The sequence below is a fragment of the Mus pahari genome, chromosome 20, assembly GCF_900095145.1.
Source record: "Mus pahari chromosome 20, PAHARI_EIJ_v1.1, whole genome shotgun sequence".
NCBI classification, from domain to species: domain Eukaryota; kingdom Metazoa; phylum Chordata; class Mammalia; order Rodentia; family Muridae; genus Mus; species Mus pahari.
In genome coordinates this window covers 22933143-22952521 of record NC_034609.1, presented here as the reverse complement: position 1 = coordinate 22952521, position 19379 = coordinate 22933143, and the positions used below count along the sequence as shown (strand labels likewise).

At 35.5% G+C, this 19379-nt stretch overlaps 1 protein-coding gene across 3 annotated transcripts in view; it reads left to right on the top strand.

Moving 5' to 3' along the window:
• The window catches only part of Cdh8 (cadherin 8), a 395024-nt gene extending 376126 nt beyond the window's left edge, over window positions 1-18898 (top strand). The window contains exons 11-13 of one of the 3 annotated variants that reach the window (XM_021220862.2): window positions 10826-11077; window positions 12287-12469; window positions 18414-18898. In XM_021220862.2, the coding sequence (XP_021076521.1) occupies window positions 10826-11077; window positions 12287-12469; window positions 18414-18460 (482 nt within the window). In that variant the 3' untranslated portion in view covers window positions 18461-18898. Of the gene's footprint in view, window positions 1-10825; window positions 11078-12286; window positions 15594-18413 lie in introns of those variants that run through there. The other 2 variants (XM_021220861.2, XM_021220857.2) reach the window with 2 other exon arrangements.
• The last annotated feature ends 481 nt before the right edge of the window (window positions 18899-19379 follow it).

Sequence of the window (19379 nt, the reverse complement as noted above, 5' to 3'; positions counted from 1 at the left end):
TCCTTCCTTCCTTCCTTCCTTCCTTCCTTCCTTCTTTCTTTCTTTCTTTCTTTCTTTCTTTCTTTCTTTCTTTCTTTCTTTCTTTCTTTCTTTCTTTCTGGACATCTGAGAACAAGTGTCTGACAAACTCATGCTCCCTCCAGAGGCAGTGAAAGAATCTAGTCTCTCAGTCTTTCTCTCCCCCAACTTTTGTAGCTGCAGGCATCCCTTGGCTTGTAGCCAAATTATACCATCTCTGCCTCTGGCATTCTAGTGTTCCTTCTTTTACTCTCTGTCAAATTTCATCCTTCCACATTCTTGCAAAGACAGACAGAACAGGATTTAGAACTCACTGAGTAATCCCACATGAACTCCATACTTCAAAATTTTAAGTCAGTCACCTACAAAGAAGACTCTTTTCCAAGTAAGATCACATTTGTAAATTCTGTGGATTAGGGTGTTGGCATGCTTGTTCAGGAAATCATCAAAAAATAGCATGAAACTAATGTTCTACCAATCATCATGGTGAAGACACACAAAAGCACAGAAACCAGCACAATAAAGATAGGAGGCATAATCATTTCTGGACATTATACCAGTAAAAACCATCTTAGTTTTTACCTGACATAAAATTCTTTGTATTAATACTTTAGAAATGGGGACTCCGGCTTCTTAAGAAAGAAAACCTGAGAGCCTGCTTATGTTTCTATGGCCTACTATCTGTACATTTCCATTCCCAAATGACAACTAACTAGATATTTATAGAGCCCTGGCGCTGGAGGAGCTGTGATGCAGAAAGAGCTTCCAGTGTGTTTTCCTATGTTTAAAAAAAAAAAAAGTGCTAATTCATTCTATGTGTAATTGTAGACTGTTGACTAAACATTACACTTGGTGTTAATCTAGGAGATTCCAAAGAGATCACAGATGATGTTCCCTTTAGAAAAGCAGTCAGATAGCCGTTTTATGACCGAGGATCTTAGGTCACTTAGTATTGTATGGTGATGATATTTTGTAATGAATCAATATGTAACTATTGTCATGAGAGATGCCAGGTAGCAAAGTGGACCATTTAGAAGAGAAGAAAAGGAAAAACATCGAATTGTAAAACAACAGTCTAGTTACAAATCTCTAAATACACAGGTAACTGTGGCAGTTGATTTTAGCATACACATTGAAGGAAAATTGTAGAAAGTAGTAATGGTGAGGAGATTGGCTTCACTAAAAGTTAATTTTCATGAACTCATTACCATGAAACTATTCCCATACGGACTCTCAAGTACGAATATATGTGTTAATTATAGTAGACATTACATTTGCTTCATACCCTTATGTATTAAGCACTGTGCAAGCATACTTTCACCATGCTGAAAATGCATAGGTTTAGCAGTTTCTATTTCTTTGCAAAGTATTTATAAATAAACAAAAGTTATAACACAATGATAAGTTCTTAATTAAAACTCTTGTCCATATTTCTTAATCACCATGCTAACTTTCCTTTCTATTGACCTTAAGACTATTTGCATTTCACTTGACTTGACCAATAAAATTTGAATTACATTTGCAAGTCAAATACCTCAAAAAGGTACAATGTCTACTGATTATCTCTTCAGCTCTTTATTTTGTACTAAATGGTAGCAAGAACCTTCTTTAACTGTGGCTCTATTTTTTTAAAACCATACTTTCATATAAAAGACAAAAGAAGACGTATTAACTCCTTGGTTGCAAATGAATGGGGCCTGGACCAAAGTCATTTTTAGGCATTATGACTACCACATATGAACTTTACGGAAGCCGTCCAGATAATATGATCTGCTGCCAAGTTTTCTATAATTATAGACTATGTACAAAATGTCAACAGAGAGTGTAATCTACACTTTTGATAAAAATGCAAGAGGCAAATTATAGAAAATGTTTGTATATAATTATGTGCAAATATTAAAAATAATATTGAAAAATACCCAGATACTTTGGCTTATTACTTTAAATTGTATTTCTTTCTCTTTGTTTTCTCTATCATGGAATGTATGTTTTATTCCTACAGGGCCATTATCTGCCCTCACAACTGTATAAACATACTGCAACCTGATGCTTCGGTTGTGAGAAAATTATTTCTTAGAAACAAGAAGGCCAAACGAGACATGGTGGTGAGGAAGGTTTCATCCTGGGCCTTTTCTCTTGGGAAATAGGGGGCTAACACCTCGATACCCCCATGAGAGTTGCTTTGTGTGGATACAGAAACTGAAGAATAGAGATTGCATACAAGCTCTTCCTCACCACTTTTTTCTAGATGTCTAACCTAGACAATCAGGTCTTCAAAGGTTAAGCTATCAATCGTGTCTACATCTCCACATATAGCAACTGTGCTAGTTTCAATGAAGGAATCTGTGGGGACGAAAGCCAGCAACTCCACAACAAATGCAGCTATTACTAAAGGAAACAAAAAATGGGGATATAAACTTCTGTGAAAAACATCCTTTGATATCCAATTCTTCATGATGAAATACTATCAGCAATCACATGAAAAGTTAATCTGGGTTAAGTTCAGACTACTCGCTAAAGATAGAATAAAAGTATCTACCTTATGTATGTATGTATTCATTATTTAATTTTTTTTACAGCGCAGTCATTAGCCCCTCCTGGTCTGTCCTCCCACAGTTCCATATTCCATTCCTCCTCCTCTTCTCCTGTCTCCAAGGGGATGTTCCCATCCCCACACCACACCCCTACCTCATGCCACTCCACCCCACCAGACCTCCACAACCGCTGAGGCCTCAAGTTCCTGGAGGGTTAAGCACATCTTCTCCCTCTGAAGCCAGACCAGGCAGTCCTCTGCTGTATATATGATGGGGGCATCAGAGCAGCTATTATCCACTTTTACCAAGTAAAAGAGAATGATGTGACACACCTATTTACCTGATGGCTTTTCCTGTCATTATGCCATTTCTTCACTGAGCTTTCCTGCTTGCACCTATGCATTTCTGAATATACTGCTCATATTCTACGATATGAAACTTTCTCAGAAAAATATTTGGAAACTGTCAGTCTCTTAAATTTCAATATACAACCACAAGCTATATATGCTTTCCTGTATTTTGAAATTGAACTCGTCTTTGATTTATTTCGAGCAACATATATCTTCCTTTATCAGCCATATGAAGACAAATGAATGTGAATATAACTCATGCTTCCTTAGTCATTTGTTTATCTAACACATATTTGCTGAACACTCATTATGCATTTAAATTGGTTATTTGTTGCTCGGAAGTCTCAGTTTAACCTCATATCTCCAATGTCTATCGAATCTCCATTACTATAACATTTCTTATCATAGTGTACTGATGAAACTAAGCTTTATTTGTTTTTTTTGGGGGGGGTGGGGAAGATCTAGCAACTGAATTTTCTAGAGACATTTGTAGAAAATTATTCAAAAATAAATAACATTTAAGTATAGACAAAAGATAAAGCATACATTATTCACAATTTAAGCTATGGAAGAGGAAAGGTAGAGAAAATGTCTGTCAAAATAATAATCTAAAATTTCTGACTAAGGAAGAAACTTGGATCAGAACATAGCGGGACAGCTGAAGTGTAGAAAAATGAAGGTCACACATGGCACAGAGAAAAGGAACTAGGCAAGGCCTAGGGCCTTCAGTAATATATGAGAAAACAAATCTTAGATATAAGGTCTTCCTTCATTTATATCTGTAGCTGCATTAAGATATTTATATATCAAAAGAGATGTATGTTGTCTATATATTTATACACAAATATAGATATTTCTATGGTTATCATTCTATATTATTTTATCTTTATTAATATATTTATATTCATATATGTTAAGAGATATGATAACATCTATTTTTATTAATATGATATTCCCAGAATCATGTGTTAATTGGTTTGGTTTTCATTAAGTAACAGAAATTCATTGATGGATAGACTGATTTCCCTACCGGATGCTTCTTTTTTTTGTTTGTTTCGGTTTTGATTTTTAAGATTTAATTCTTTGTTGTTGTTGTTGTTCTCTATTTTTTTATTGGATGTTTTCTTTATTTACATTTCAAATGGCCTCCCCTTTTGAAAGCCCCCTATCCCATTCCCCCTTCCCCTGCCTCTATGAGGGTGCTCCCCCACCCACCCACTCACTCCCTTCTTTCCTTTCCAGCATTCCCCTACACTGGGGTATCAAACACCCTTAGGCCCAAGGGGTAGGGACTCTCCTACCCCTGATGTTCAGCAAGGCCATCCTCTGCCACATATGTGGCCAGAGCCATGGGTCCCTCCATATATACACTTTGGTTGGTGGTCCAGTTCCGGTGAGCTCCATTTTGTTTTGTTGTTTTTTGTTTTGTTTTCTAAGAATAGATCTCAGTTATGATTGAATATTCAGTTTATTAAAGCTAAAGTTATTGCAAATATAACAGGCTAAACAATGGGATTGGTACTATGAGAAATTATGAAAAATAAAATTATGAATATTAAGGTTAAAATATTTATATTTATTTATGATGCAAGAATGTTATTTTCAGTTGGTATATCTTTAGTTTCATGTATTTCCTAGGATATAACACACCCCTGATTCTTCGAATAAGTCAGTACCAGGGCTATTTTTTTTTTTTTCTTGGTTTATCGAGACAGGGTTTCTATGTATAGCTCTGGCTGTCCTGAACTCACTTTGTAGACCAGGCTGGCCTTAATCTCAGAAATCTGCCTGTCTTTGCCTCCCAAGTGCTGGGACTAAAGGCATGAGCCACCACTGCCCGGCTAGCACCAGGGCATATTATATTATAACAATTATCCTCCTCAAAAAAAATGAGATAAAAGCCAAAAAAATATAATAACAGAATTCAAAACAAGAGAGAGCAGGTTAAGATAAAGAAACCATAAACTTTCATATTGTATATTAAAATGCAAGAGATCCAAGGGAAAGGATAAAGTTTTCAGTAATTCCACAATAAAATTAAAGCTAACTTTAAAGCAAATAGAATGGGTGTTCCTTTATGCCATCACCTTTAAATTACAAGGAGAATGAAACACAGTATATAAGAAATTAAAAAGAACTAGAAAAAAAATTTATCACTCAACAACAAAACTATTTTCCAATAAGTACCATCAACCATGTACATGTGTACCTTAAATCATAAGCCTTTTCAACTTAAAACCAGAACAAGGTTCAAAGGTCAAATGTACCTTCTTGTACTCATGATACTCTGAGGGAAGTGGCTAATATAAAATAAATAAAAATTACCTTGTAGCAATAACACCTGAAAAATAAATGGTATCTTGAACTTTGGAGAATTTATGAATGAGAAGAAATTTCTAAACTCAACCAGATTTGGTTTTTAGCCTTCATTCATTTACTCTCTTGTATTTTTATATTTATTTATTTATTTATTTATTTATTTATTTATTTATTTATTACAGTCCAGTTATCACCATGCTGTTCAGCCCTCCAAACAGTTCCTCATCCCAATCCTCTTCCTCCATCTCCAAGAGTATGTCCTCACACCCACAACTGCTTCATCCTATCAGGTCTTCCCATTCCCTGGGGCCTTAAGTCTCTTAAGGGCTAGGTGTGTCTTCTCTCCTTGAGGCCAGATCAGGCAGTTCTCTGCTGTATTTGTGTCTGGGACCTTGGACCAGCTAGTGCATGCTGTCCCAGGGTCTGAGATCTCAGGGATCCAAGTTAGTTGAGACTGCTGGTCTTCCTATGGGTTCACCCTCATCCTTAGTTTCTTCCAACCTTCCCCTAATTCAACCACAGGATCCTGGCTTCTGTCTATTGGTTGGGAGGAATTATCTGCCTCTGAGTCAGCTGTTTGTTGTGCCTCTAAGAAGGCAGCCATGCTAGGTTCCTGTCTGTAAGTACATCATAGCATCAATAATAGTGTCATGACTTGGAGCATCCCCTTGAGATGGGTCCCAATTAGAGCTGATCCCTGGACATCCTTTCCCTCAGTCTCTTCTCCATTTTTATCCCCACAGTACTTTTTTTACAGGAATGATTTGGGATTAGAGTTCTGGACTGTGGGATGGCAACCCATCCCTCTACTTGGTACATCTGTCTTTCTACTGGAGGTGGATTCTAAAAGTTCCCGGATCCATAATACTCTCTATTTCTTGAAGAAGATTTTTGTTCTTCTTATCATACAAGGATTGGCTTGCCCTTCTTTTCCTGATGTCTTAGAGACATGTATTAATCTTTTATTTTGAAATCTTTGTATCTTAGTATGATCAAATAGAGTTTGAATTTTACCTTCATTCTTTGCTGAATATTCACTTATGAAAATATACATAAATGCTTATGTGCATATATTCATGTATCTTATTTTCTAAATCTCTAATAAAATTTTCCTTGACTAGTTGGATATTGAGTTCTGTAGTATTTAACTTCCACACATTTTAAAAAAACATCTTAGTTATTTTCTCTCACTGATTTCTGATTTTATTTGGTGGAAACATAATTTGAAGTGCTTAAAGTACCTTTGCTGCATCATTTCTTTACTCTCACATTTAGGTTGTGATTTATACATTTTTCAATGTTTACAGTGTACTTGAGTGAAATTTTATTCTTCAGTTGTTAAGTGGAAGATCTCTGGGCTTCTGGTGGGAAAGGTTTGATATTTTATTATTACTCAACTTTTCTACTTTGCTTTGTATATAATTGAAGGTGGAATTTTGGAGTATTCCACTACATTTTTGTAGTTATTTTTCATGTGATATATTCCATAACACATTAAATATGTATTGTTAATATAATTGCTTTCAAAACTACACACTTTTAATGTCTTTTAAAATTACATGATCATCTTCACAGATATTCTCTGTTTTAAACATGCAAGTGAATTACAATTTTTAATTGTTTGCTTTTAGTATGTAGACAAGTCCCTATAGTAAATACTGATGATAAATTCAGATTTTTGATGTATGATAAGGGCTCAATCTCTATCTATCTATCTATCTATCTATCTATCTATCTATCTATCTATCTATCATCTATCTATCTATCTACCTCTCTATCTATCATCTATATATCTATCACATATACACACAGACACACAGACACATAGAAGATTTTGAAGATAGCTTTACTGGATTACTAGATAAAATTATTGTTTGGGAGATTTAAAAGTTCATTATTTGTATGAAAATTCCACTGTTACTTGTCCAACCATTTCCTTGTATGTCCTGTGAGCTTCCCATTAATTTCAAAGTTTTCTTATTTTTCCAGTGTTTTGACTATTATGTATTGAAAAATACGTGAACAAGTAAACATATTTCTTCTATCATGTGTTTTTTTCTGAAACATCCCATAGGACTTCCAATATTTATAATCTTTGTGGGCATCAACAGGAGCTTCTTCTGCTTCCATATTGCATAGAATGCTCTAAAGAAATAAGCCTGCATATTTTGAAAACTAAATAGAAACTATTTTAATTTATTGAAAATAAAAGCAATTGAAAAATTAGTTACATTTTATTTAACAGCAAGTTTACTGAAATATGATTTCACAATCTAACTAAATCTACATATTTACCTTAGCAATAATGCATATATAGTCAAATTGATAAAAACAAATGATAGGATACTTGAAATTAAAATACTTTGTTCATACATAATATAATAATAAAAATAAGTCAAGATTTTGGAAAGACTAATAGATTCAATGTTATTAAGGCTCTCCAAATTCTTTTATATTATATAAAATATATTGCAGCTTTCATAAATTTTACCAAAGGTATTAAAAGAACACTCTTGGAGGCTTGCATTCTGCATTCTATATTTGTCGAAGAATTGCAAATAGACAATAATAGCATAGTTTCATATAGAAACACATGGTCGAAGAAAAAGCTCTGAGACAGATCAAGGCTCTTTTTAAATTAGATATATTCTTCATTTACATTTCAAATGCTTCAAATTTCGAAAGTCCCCTATACCCTCCACCCCGCCCTGCTCCCCAACCTACTCACTGGCATTCCCCTGTACTGGGCCATATGATCTTAGCAAGATGAAGGGCCTCTCCTCCCATTGCTGGTCAACTAGGTCATCTTCTGCTACAAATGCAACTAGAAACACAGCTCTGGGGGGGTACTGGTTAGTTCATGTTGTTGTTCTTCCTATAGGGTTGCAGACCCCTTTAGATCCTTGGGTACTTTCTGTAGCTCCTTCATTAGGGTCCCTGTGTCATTCAATAGACGACTGTGAGCAGCCACTTCTGTATTTGTCAGGCATTGGCATAGCCTCACAAAAGAGAGCTATATCAGGCTCCTCTCGGCAAAATCTTGCTGGCATATGCAATACTGTCTGGGTTTGGTGGTTGTATATGGGATGGAGCCCCAAGTGGGGCAGTCTCTGGATGGTCCTTCCTTCCATCTCAGCTCTGAGCTTTGTCTCTATAACTCCTTCCATGGGTATTTTGTTCCCCATTCTAAGAAGAAGACATTTTATGTTACGTTTGCGCTTAGAAAAGATACCAGTGATGGAAGATTGAAAAAATAAGTTAGTTGAATACAATAAAATGCAGATTCCTGAAGGGATATGAGCCCATGTACTTGTTTTGTGAGAGGCTATTCAGGATCGTTGGGCAAAGGAAGGCTTAGACTCTAATTAACATGGAGGAAATTAATTCTCATTGGGAAAAAAGTCAATTCCATATGATAGTATGAGCTAGATGGTTAACACTACCCAATATATCCTTTAATTTTAAAACATATATATGTTTGGTATACCCATCATAATAGAGAATTATAGGGTTAGAGTTAAAACTTTAACTCAATTAAAAACCCAACATGCATTTATAAGAAAAAAAATACAAGAAATTTTGAAATGTATATTTTTGATTATTACTTGTACATGTATGGGTTACTTAAACCAATAATAGATGCAAATAAATTTTATTTTAAAAAGGAGTTCATTGATGTTGCCTGGGGCTGATAGGTAGGAACCAAGTAGAATGACTCAGGTACTTCTTTTATGCAATAATTTCATGCATGTGGAAAGAGCAACACAACTGTAAAGTTGATGGTTAATATAGAAATGCAAGTAAGAGTGTAGCATTAGAGTCTCCAGTGTTTTACAGAGTCACCACTTTGTCCTGTAACAAGTAATCATCCTGCTGCAATTTGTAAATTATCACTGTAGATTTCTTAAAAGAGAGAATATATAGCAACACTTTCTCATATATACAATGTCAGTCACCAAAAGAAAAAACATCATTATAGTATCATTAGTTCAGTATCATGAAAAAAAAAATTGTATCTTACGTTTTGAACTAAAGGACACAGAAAAATCCAACAAATATTCCCTGTGCTAATTAATTTGTATCCAAATTTGTCGTGACTTTCTGAAGATATAACACAACCGAGGATTCTGTATCTATGTTGAGATGGTGTTACTCGGCTTTTAGCTAAATGGTATTTCCTTCTAGGTCATGGAAAAATGTTACTGGGTCATTTTGTATATTGCTGCTTAACTCTAATAGAAAACCTTATTTTTGTTGTGCAAATTGCTAAATAATGAGGCAAAACCAAAAGAGGTTCTGAGAAAAATAATTAAATCAGAGTGCCTTTTCTGTTTGACTACTTACTATTAAAGCATTATAAGCCTGTTTATATCTTAAACAATGTAAATTACATGTAATTATGCATCTATTTTGAATAATGATTTCTATTTTCTTCAAAATTCTAATAAGGTTATTATATGGCAGGATTCGACATAATAAGTCATTTGAGTAGAATATTTGTCCATTTATTTGAATGTTTTGGAAATCAGTAGGACACTGATGACCAGAAATTAGACTGCTTTGAAATTATAGATGATATCATTTAGTGACAATAATGACTTAACCCAGTATTCTGATGTCTGTGAGTGTTGATATTGAAGTTTTTTTTCCAATTGTAATAATCACTTTTTACAAATAATTTCAGCCCAGTAAGTACCTTTTTTGGCCTGAAATACTATTGTGAGACAATCAGGGTTCTGATTTTGAGTATTTATGTGTCTTTTATTGATTAAAATTAAAGTAGAGATTAAAATATGCAGAATGTGACTGTTATTCTCCTGGGCATGAAGAAGTGTTCATTAGTAGAATGAAATAATAAGAACTATAGGGCCAGTGTGGGACCAGTCACTTGTCATGGACTAATTTTACTTCAGGCTGAAATCACAGCACCACATATTACTTAAGTGTCCATAGATATGGCTTTGCATACTCAATGCTAATTTCTGTATAACTAATGCAAAATAGAATTCCTTCTTCTACATCTCACTCTCTTGCCCATACACAATCTATACATAAAGGAGTCTATAGACATTTAAAATTTACGATCTATCTCTTCCAATTGGCAGCAATTTGTTTTCTGTAATCTCAAGATAAATGCTTTGGGAAATTCTGACCATTTTTTAATAAACTTAGCTTTTACTATTCATGTCTTCATCCAGTTTGTCTTTCAATACAGAGCATCTCAAATAGACATTGTCTATATGGGAGTGTTCTCTCTAGTTAGCTTCTGTGATTACATTATAAACTTACACGAGGATTTATGGGAGACTATTGTGCATTCTGCAAAGATTCTTGAAGATTATTTTAATCAAATCTGTTTTGCATTTACAAGGAAATTTAAGACCTCAAAATCTTATTCCCTTCTCCCTTTTATACAACCTGATTTGCTGTGGCTATTTTGGTTCCTGTTAATTGATAAAGTTGGAAGCGGAAGTGCAGGATCTTTGTTTATCCCTTTGTACTTGGAAGGAGTTTAAAGTGCACATGTGTGGACTAGAACAACAAGCATTATTTGGGTGTACACTTTGAATTGATGCAAATAACTGTCATTTTCAATTTTTCTAGATAATTCTCTGAGCATTCTGGCAAAACATAACGGATTCAACCGCCAGAAGCAAGAAGTCTACCTTCTGCCTATAGTGATCAGTGACAGCGGGAATCCCCCTCTGAGTAGCACCAGTACCCTGACCATCCGAGTCTGTGGCTGTAGCAATGATGGTGTGGTCCAGTCGTGCAATGTTGAAGCTTATGTCCTTCCTATTGGACTCAGTATGGGCGCCTTAATTGCTATATTAGCATGCATCATTTTGCTGCTCGGTGAGTAGCACCACCTTCATAGCCTAGTGCCCTAAGTGACTAGAAATAAGAACAGTAAAATCAAACCTGGAATGTAATCAACATTACGCTAAAGTGAGAAAGGGTTGTGCAAACTCTGTCCAGGTTGACAGGATTTCAGGTGTCTTTTTCAAACCCATCACCTGGGAGAGTACAGACAAGTGACAAGGACGTAGGGAATGAGACTCTACATTCATCTCAACACCTATTACAAAAGACGGCCTCCAAATCACACGTTGCACACAAATTTAATGCAAGATGTAATGTTTCTGTGTTCAATTATCATTGAATATAAATAGCACATGGACTGGGGTCATTGCATCACCAGATCTCAGAGTTTAGTAAGATATAATGTGAAGACGTAAGCGTATAAACATATGTTCTCCTTAAAATCATCTTATAGATATTTTAGTTAATACTAAGGTAAAATTACACTTAAGAATTCAAATTAAGAGGTAAGCTTTATTACTTTTCTATTTAAAATGCTCATTGTAAAAACAAGACTAAGCCAGAACATGGCAAAAGCATCTCTGTAGTCTGGCACTGAGGAGAAAGAGAAGGTTCTAGGGTTCAAGGTTACCCTGGGTCACGTGGTAAGTGGCCTAAATGCACACGAGCAGTGATTTTACTTCCAAGAAAATATCAAAGAGAGCTTATATGTCTTAGTCTTTTCTTTCTCTTGGAAATTCAAATGCTTAATATTACCAATTTTATCAGTTAATAATTCATTTGAATGGTAAACTTCTCAGCTAGCAGTCTGTTCTTTTGCTCTAAGTCAGAACCATCTTTCTAGATAGAGTAGGTCCAGCTGCCATTCAATATGAGATTTTAATTGTGTAACGATTTATATAATCTATCACTTTGAGTGGAGAATATCTTATTACATCATATGCTGTGGCCATAGCTTAAGTGATTGAGGACCTACAAGCTTCCGAGTGCCCTGGGTTTCGTTGCTGCTACAAGCAGTGGCACCATCACAAAAAGAATTCTTCAAGAATGTGTTTACTGGCTGTCCTGGAACTCACTCTGTAGACCAGGCTGGCCTCTAACTCAGAAATCCGCCTGCCTCTGCCTCCCGAGTGCTGGGATTAAAGGCGTGCGCCACCACTGCCCGGCTTCCGTCATCTCTTCTGCTTTGATCATGGCATGTTATGCTTGTTGACTGATTGTGATCTCCTCTTTCTCTTCCAGTCATTGTGGTTCTGTTTGTTACCCTGAGGCGGCATAAAAATGAACCACTAATTATCAAAGATGACGAAGACGTTCGAGAAAACATCATTCGCTACGACGACGAAGGAGGAGGCGAGGAGGACACAGAGGCTTTTGACATTGCAACTTTGCAAAACCCAGATGGAATTAATGGATTTTTACCCCGTAAGGATATTAAACCAGATTTGCAGTTTATGCCAAGGCAAGGGCTTGCTCCAGTTCCAAATGGTGTTGATGTCGATGAATTTATAAATGTAAGGCTGCATGAGGCAGATAATGACCCTACGGCCCCACCATATGACTCCATACAGATTTATGGCTATGAAGGCCGAGGGTCTGTGGCTGGCTCCCTCAGCTCCTTGGAGTCCACCACATCAGACTCAGACCAGAATTTTGACTACCTCAGTGACTGGGGTCCCCGCTTTAAGAGACTGGGCGAACTCTACTCTGTTGGTGAAAGTGACAAAGAAACTTGACAGTGGATTATATAAATAATCAATGGAACTGAGCATTCTGTAATATTCTAGGGTCACTCCCCTTAGATGCAACAAATGTGGCTATTTGTTTTAGAGGCAAGTTTAGCACCAATCATCTATAAACTCAACCACATTTTAATGTTGAACCAAAAAAATAATAAAAATAAAAAGTATATGTTAGGAGGTGATAAATCTTGTGGAGTGTGAATTAAGTATGTGGAGTGTCTAGAAGTCTTTGGATATTTGATATTAACCTGACGGCCACAGTCAGAGATTGGGATCCTAGCTAATCCTTAGAGAGTTGTTTAAGAGGAGAAAACAACAAAAACAAAAACAAAATTAAAAGGTGCTTTATTAGAAAAAATGGACTTGCAAGGACTCTGCTGCTGATATGTGTCTTCTGTAAGGATTCTTATGAGTGCAAATGGTTTTTACTTCCCTTCACCAATAAGGATCCCGTCACAAATGATAAAGCAATACTTTGGTCTGCTGTACGTTATGACTTTATGGAGATTGGGGAGGCCTCCTAGATTAAGTGGTACGGTGACCATACGTTGTACATAATTGTTGGCCCCACTCAACAGAGACTGAATAGCATCTTTAAATATTGTGTCGAGCCTTAAAATATTCACATGTTCGTAATCCATTCCAGGGTGGGGATTGCCAGCTCAAAGGTGGGAGGAGAGAAATGCCATTCAAACAGGCTGTGTCTAGAAGCAGGATTCTTCGTTCCCTCCACTTCATCTTCTTCCACAAGGACACAGAGATAAACAGTATTCCACAGTGGACCACATCAGAGACAGATGGTTTTATTGCTAGCGTGTGAATTTATTTGTTTAATCCTCAAAATAAATATTTTATTGATGTCCAATAATGCTTTTATTTATTAAGGTTGGTAATCTATAGATTAAGGGATTATATGGGGAAAACTAAATTATATCCATTAATAATCCTTTAGATTGTTTTATATTAATATCTATACAATGAATGTTTAATACATGTACATTTTGATGAGATAAGTATGGCAGGCAATATTATCAAGGGGAGAGATAATAGTCTCTTTAGAGTAGAAAGTGTAATTGTGACTGGTGATTACAGGAACAGCATTTCCCAGAGAAACTTTTGGACTATTTTCTATTTTCTTCATAATCCTAGTATTTGGTGTTTTTACTACAAGCACAAACATCTGGAAGTATATTGATTCCTGTGAATATTTAAACTCTAGACTTTTAGATACTTACGTAATGCCCCACCCAATAAACATGCTTCAAATTTTCCTCTCCCAAATAATTCAGAGCAGAAACTGATTTGTACATAATTTTACTGCTTATGTTTTTTTTTTTTTTTACACTTCTATCCCTGGTTATGGTGATGCGCAGAACGTCTTAGACTACAAAAGCAGATCAGCACTAGAAGATGTGAGCATATTTAATTTGTAATGCAAACCTGCCATGTAGGAGTAGAAATGTATGATAAAACTCAAGTATTACATGCAGATCATTTTACTTTTCTACTTTGCTTTAATGCAATATTGTTTATTTACTCCATGTGTTGTATTCAGAGAAACTCCTGTATTGTTTCCTACTTTGTGAAATATATTTTTATAAATATCTTTGTTGTCATCATTTTTTCCAGCTACATGAAGATTTCTGAGCAGAACTATTGACTCTATCTAACTAAAATTCTAAACTGTGCAATGAAATCTCACTGTGGGTCACTTTTAGTTTTAAGCATCTTTATTATAGTAAAGATCCAGAGAACAGAAATGGATTGCTATTGATCCCATACCAAGAAAACATCAGACACATAAAAGTAAATGCCATACCTAAACGACAGTCAAGTGTGTTTTGGAGGTCCCTAAATACAGAGGATTGGGTGGAGATAACGAAAGAGGGAATAAAAGATCAAGAATGGATTCTGCATAGGAAAAGTCTATAGGTGAGGTTACAGTCCAAAATCTGGCAAAATAAAGGGATTGAAGATTTGGAGAAAGAACCTAAACTACACTGCAGACATGACCTTAGAGGATCCATTAGAATAAGATCCATGGCTCCTGTCACCTGCTACTTCAGTCCCTAGCTTGGGGATACTTTAGGAAAGCATAAATTTGGCTTAGAGATGGAAGGCAACAGTTTCTGGAAGCTGTCTTCACCATATCAGAATCAAAGTGACTAGATATTCAGCTAAAAGTTTAATAGCTATTCAGTGGCTTCCCACCTCCTCATTGTTCACTACTGCCTGATCATAATCCTTCATTGATTTGTCTCTCAGTGACTACTGAACACTTGTCATAAAGTTGAAGGAAGAGAACGTAGTGACTTTTATATACATCAGATTAGCAAGCATCAAAAACACTATTACTATAATTTATATAAGAAATAAAAACCCAAATCCTAACTCTCTTGCACATTAAAAACTAAGGTGGAATTAATTTTATTTTCCATTTTCACATCAAACTCATCTTTCTTACTTTAAAGGGAAGTAATGTATAAGACATTTGTAACAGATATACCACACTATTCTTTCTACATGATTATAAAATCAACATTCTCAGTGTGGATGATCAATAGAAGAATATTCATATGATAGCGCTCAAGGGAAAGAGGCAATTTAGGATTAGTTTTCTAATCTCCTTTAAAGTTTATTTTGTCCATCAAGATATCATGGATACATGTGCCCCATTAATAACATTTCTTTCCACTACTATTCACATATTTTGTGCATCAAAGCCATTTAAAGGTTTGATATGGTGGATAAAGTGGTGCTATGTTTAATGATACAGGGATAATATGTTTTTGCTATGTGAAGTACATTTTAGGCTACCCTGAATTTAAATATACTCAAGAAGGCCCATATACAAACCATTAGGCTATCACATTTACTTTACCAACAAACTTACTAGAACTCCCACATTCAGAATAGGACAATGAAGATCCAAATTGTTTCGCTTTTGAGATTTAATGACTCCTCCCTTAACCCTCTTCAAGCAATGCATTTTAACTTTGTTATTTTTTTTTATTTATGCCATTACTTTGTTCTTGCAATATTGACACATCAGATGAATCTTCCTATACACACACACGTGGTTACTTATCAAATATTATATTGCCACACGCTACAGTCATTATTGTGTCGGTGGTCTTTGTGTGTCCCAAGGACAAGTCAGTTTTAATGTTTGAACAAGAATTCTGTGCCACATGATAGATGAAACGATATTAGCCTTCTTCTGCTTATTTTGCTGTGAGGCTCTTTTCTGAGAAATTGAGGCATCCATGCATGCATGTAGGCCACTTGGGATCAAGTCAGCCTCTACCTTCTGTATTATTTGATCAACCATTTTTTAATAGCCACCTAAACGTATCATATACTATTAGTAAGCTATTTAAATGAAATTCTTACCATGAGTGCAGTCAATGCATATTTAAAATGGTTTATGATAAAATGGTTGAATTATATTCATGTGGTGCCTTTCTCATCCCAAATTGTGCTGTCCGTGACACAAACTTTACAGCAAAAATGTTTTGTATCAAAAGAATAAAAATCATTAAGTGTGTATGTGCATATAGAACCTGAAAGGAAACTTGGATGCATTCGCATACCCAGTGAGGCAAGAGTCCTAGGAAAGAGACAAATGTGTCTTTGAGAGTTTGCTTAATCATATGCTTAAAGTAAGACAAGTCTCTGCATGAGACATAGAAATCTCCCAGGAGCAGCCGGCTCCACACTGAGAATCCACAGAGGGCTGAGCTATCTGTATTTTGGAGAAGGAAAGCGGGTGCTGAGAGCTAAGTAGCCAATTACTTTTTATAGCCACATAAGGACTGGAGGCAAGTAGTCCTTTGCAACATGTTGTATTATGCGATCGTTGGCTTTGCAGGGAATCTCACGAATGTATAACCTTCTGATTGCCTTTTTGATTGAAAGTTCCATCTGAGATCAAGGCAGTGCAACCAGTAATAAGATTTCAAAAAATCCCATCACTGGCACTGTTGGAAAGGTTGAGCGTGCCTGAAATCCCATCACTGTCAGTCAAAGAGATAAGGTAACAGTGGGCATCACTATAAAAGCTGCATGAATGCACAATTTAAACATGAACATCAACACAGAAAAGAATGCACACGCATTCATATGAACGTCCATATATGCACATATGCCCATGTAGACACAAATGCACACAAATGCATACAGATACACATGCATACACACATACATTAAGTTACTTGGGATAATTTATACTAATATGTTCTCAATAATAATTTTTCATATCACAGTTTCACATACTACAAAAATACTTGAAATGATGGTTATTTGTTTCTGTGACTCTAACCTTGAAGTTGAAAGCAATCTGCCTAGTGATAAAGGTTTTTAAATGTGAGTTTTTGTTTCTGAACATAATAACATCTTATAAAGCCTGGGCTTAAAATTAAATGCATCTCACCAAGAAGCTGGATTTAGATGCTTTTGTATCATTGTATTTTTGTGGAGATAATAATTGTAGAATATATTTTGTAGGAAATAATTTTCTCTATGTTTACATTTCTTTATCCAACACAGTTTTCTTTGCTAAACAAACTCCTTTTCTTTGTTGCTCAGATGACCAAAAAAAATGAATAAAATGTTTACTATCATTGCTGTTCTTGTTTATGTTAATTATGATGTCTTCATTGTCTATCATTAAAGGAGATACTTATTTTAATCATTTTCTGCGTAGTTTGACACACAGAGCACATGGAATTAGAATTTCTACTGTTTCAATAAGAAATGTATCTATTAGATTTTTTGAACCTACCAGATTTGAAATTAAGCTACATAGAATGTTTGAAAAGTGTGATGGCTTCTTCAACATTTTTTACTGTGTGCAAAGCGAGGTTAATTGAGTATATTTAAACCAATTAATGGAACATTATTTGTCTGTCTTTAAACAGTATTCAAATCTGGGTTTAATGAAGGCTATCTGAGCAGAGTTCCTAACTTCCCTTAAATAGTCCTAGATCTACGTAAATGATAAGGTTTCAAATGGTAAGATTGGAAAAGGAAATGCCCTACTGCTCTACAAAAGGTGAAACTCAAAATGGCGAAACAAGAAGACTTCATGAGAACTTTGCCTTTTTAAAGAGGGAATTTCAGCAATGAGTATCAAAAAGCCATAGATTTTTCCATCGTATCCGAGAATAAATTATTTTTAAAAAAGCACCTAAAAGTATCAATAATATATTTGAACGCTCAAGGATTAATCTAAGTCAAAATGTTCAAAGAACACCCTTAAGGTGCCTAAATTTTGGCATGCACTGTGAGCCACATTAAAAAAAAAAATTAGATTTTTAGGAATGTATTAAGGGGTTTGCCACCATTAATTTAGAGATCTGAGGAGAAAGATGGAACTGAACTCTAGTCTCCTGGGTCATTTCTGGCATTGGAAGATTACCAGTGCTTTGTATGTATGTACTATTTTTTTTTTTAAATTAATCACAGCTCAACAGAAAAGTACTTCCCGGTGGCATGGGTACCTGTGAGATGATCCGATCCTTCCAACCTCAGTTAACCAGGCCCAATCTGACTCACATCTTGAATACAGGTCTACCTCTCACTTAGCTATCCAAATAGATAATGGCTTTCTCTATCATTATTCACAGATTACCGAAGAGGCTTCCTAAGAGGAATACCAGAGAATGCTGCTTGAAGAAAGGGACTATGGACAACAGTGACTTCAAAGAAAAAAATAAGCCAGGACTTCAAAAGGAAAGGAGAGGTCACTAAAGGCACATGTTAGTTCTTTCACATCTCCCCTGTACATTTAAAGGTCTCTGGGACCGTGTGGATATGAGCAATATTTTAACAGTTACTGTCTGATATTGAACACAGCAATTATGAACTGTTGGTTTGGATAACTCCCTGTTTCTCTTGAGTATGACTCTTGGACTCTTGGGTAGGTTTTTATTTATTTATTTTTTAATTTTTATTTTTTTTAGATTTTCTTTAATTCAACATCTAAAGTTTGAGAGCTATGGATGATTTGTCAGGATTGACAGTTGGATGTGCAACTCCATGATCAATGTTTATTGTCAGCACTATCAATAATGGTTGTTCAAATAAACTTTAAAAATTCCTTCCTAACAAGAGATGTCTTCTCTAGATACAGTGTCTGTGACAAATGAATCATATAGGCTTAACATTTTTCCATTGCTTCCCAAAGAAATGACATGTGAATAGGTGAATTAGTACAGAAGCTGATACATGATGAAACAGGAGACTTGTCTTTACTGAAGGAGGATCCAAAAACACAGAGAAAGAATACCACAACCTGCCAGTTCCCTCACAGTGTATTGCCATAGGCTGCATTGAGAATGAAACTTCACCATCCTAGAACTAGCTCTGTAGACAAGCTGTCCTCAAACTCATAGAGATCTGCCTGCCTCTGTCTCCAAAGTGCTGAGATTAAGGTTTAGATGGAACACCATTGCCTGACCAAGTTAATGACTCTTAAAATGTGCATGTCACAAAATAAGGCCTGGTTATAGGGATCTGAAAATCAATGTTGAGTCAGTAGCTATCTTAATGGACTTCCCAATATTCAAAATTCCATGTGACAAATTTTCAGG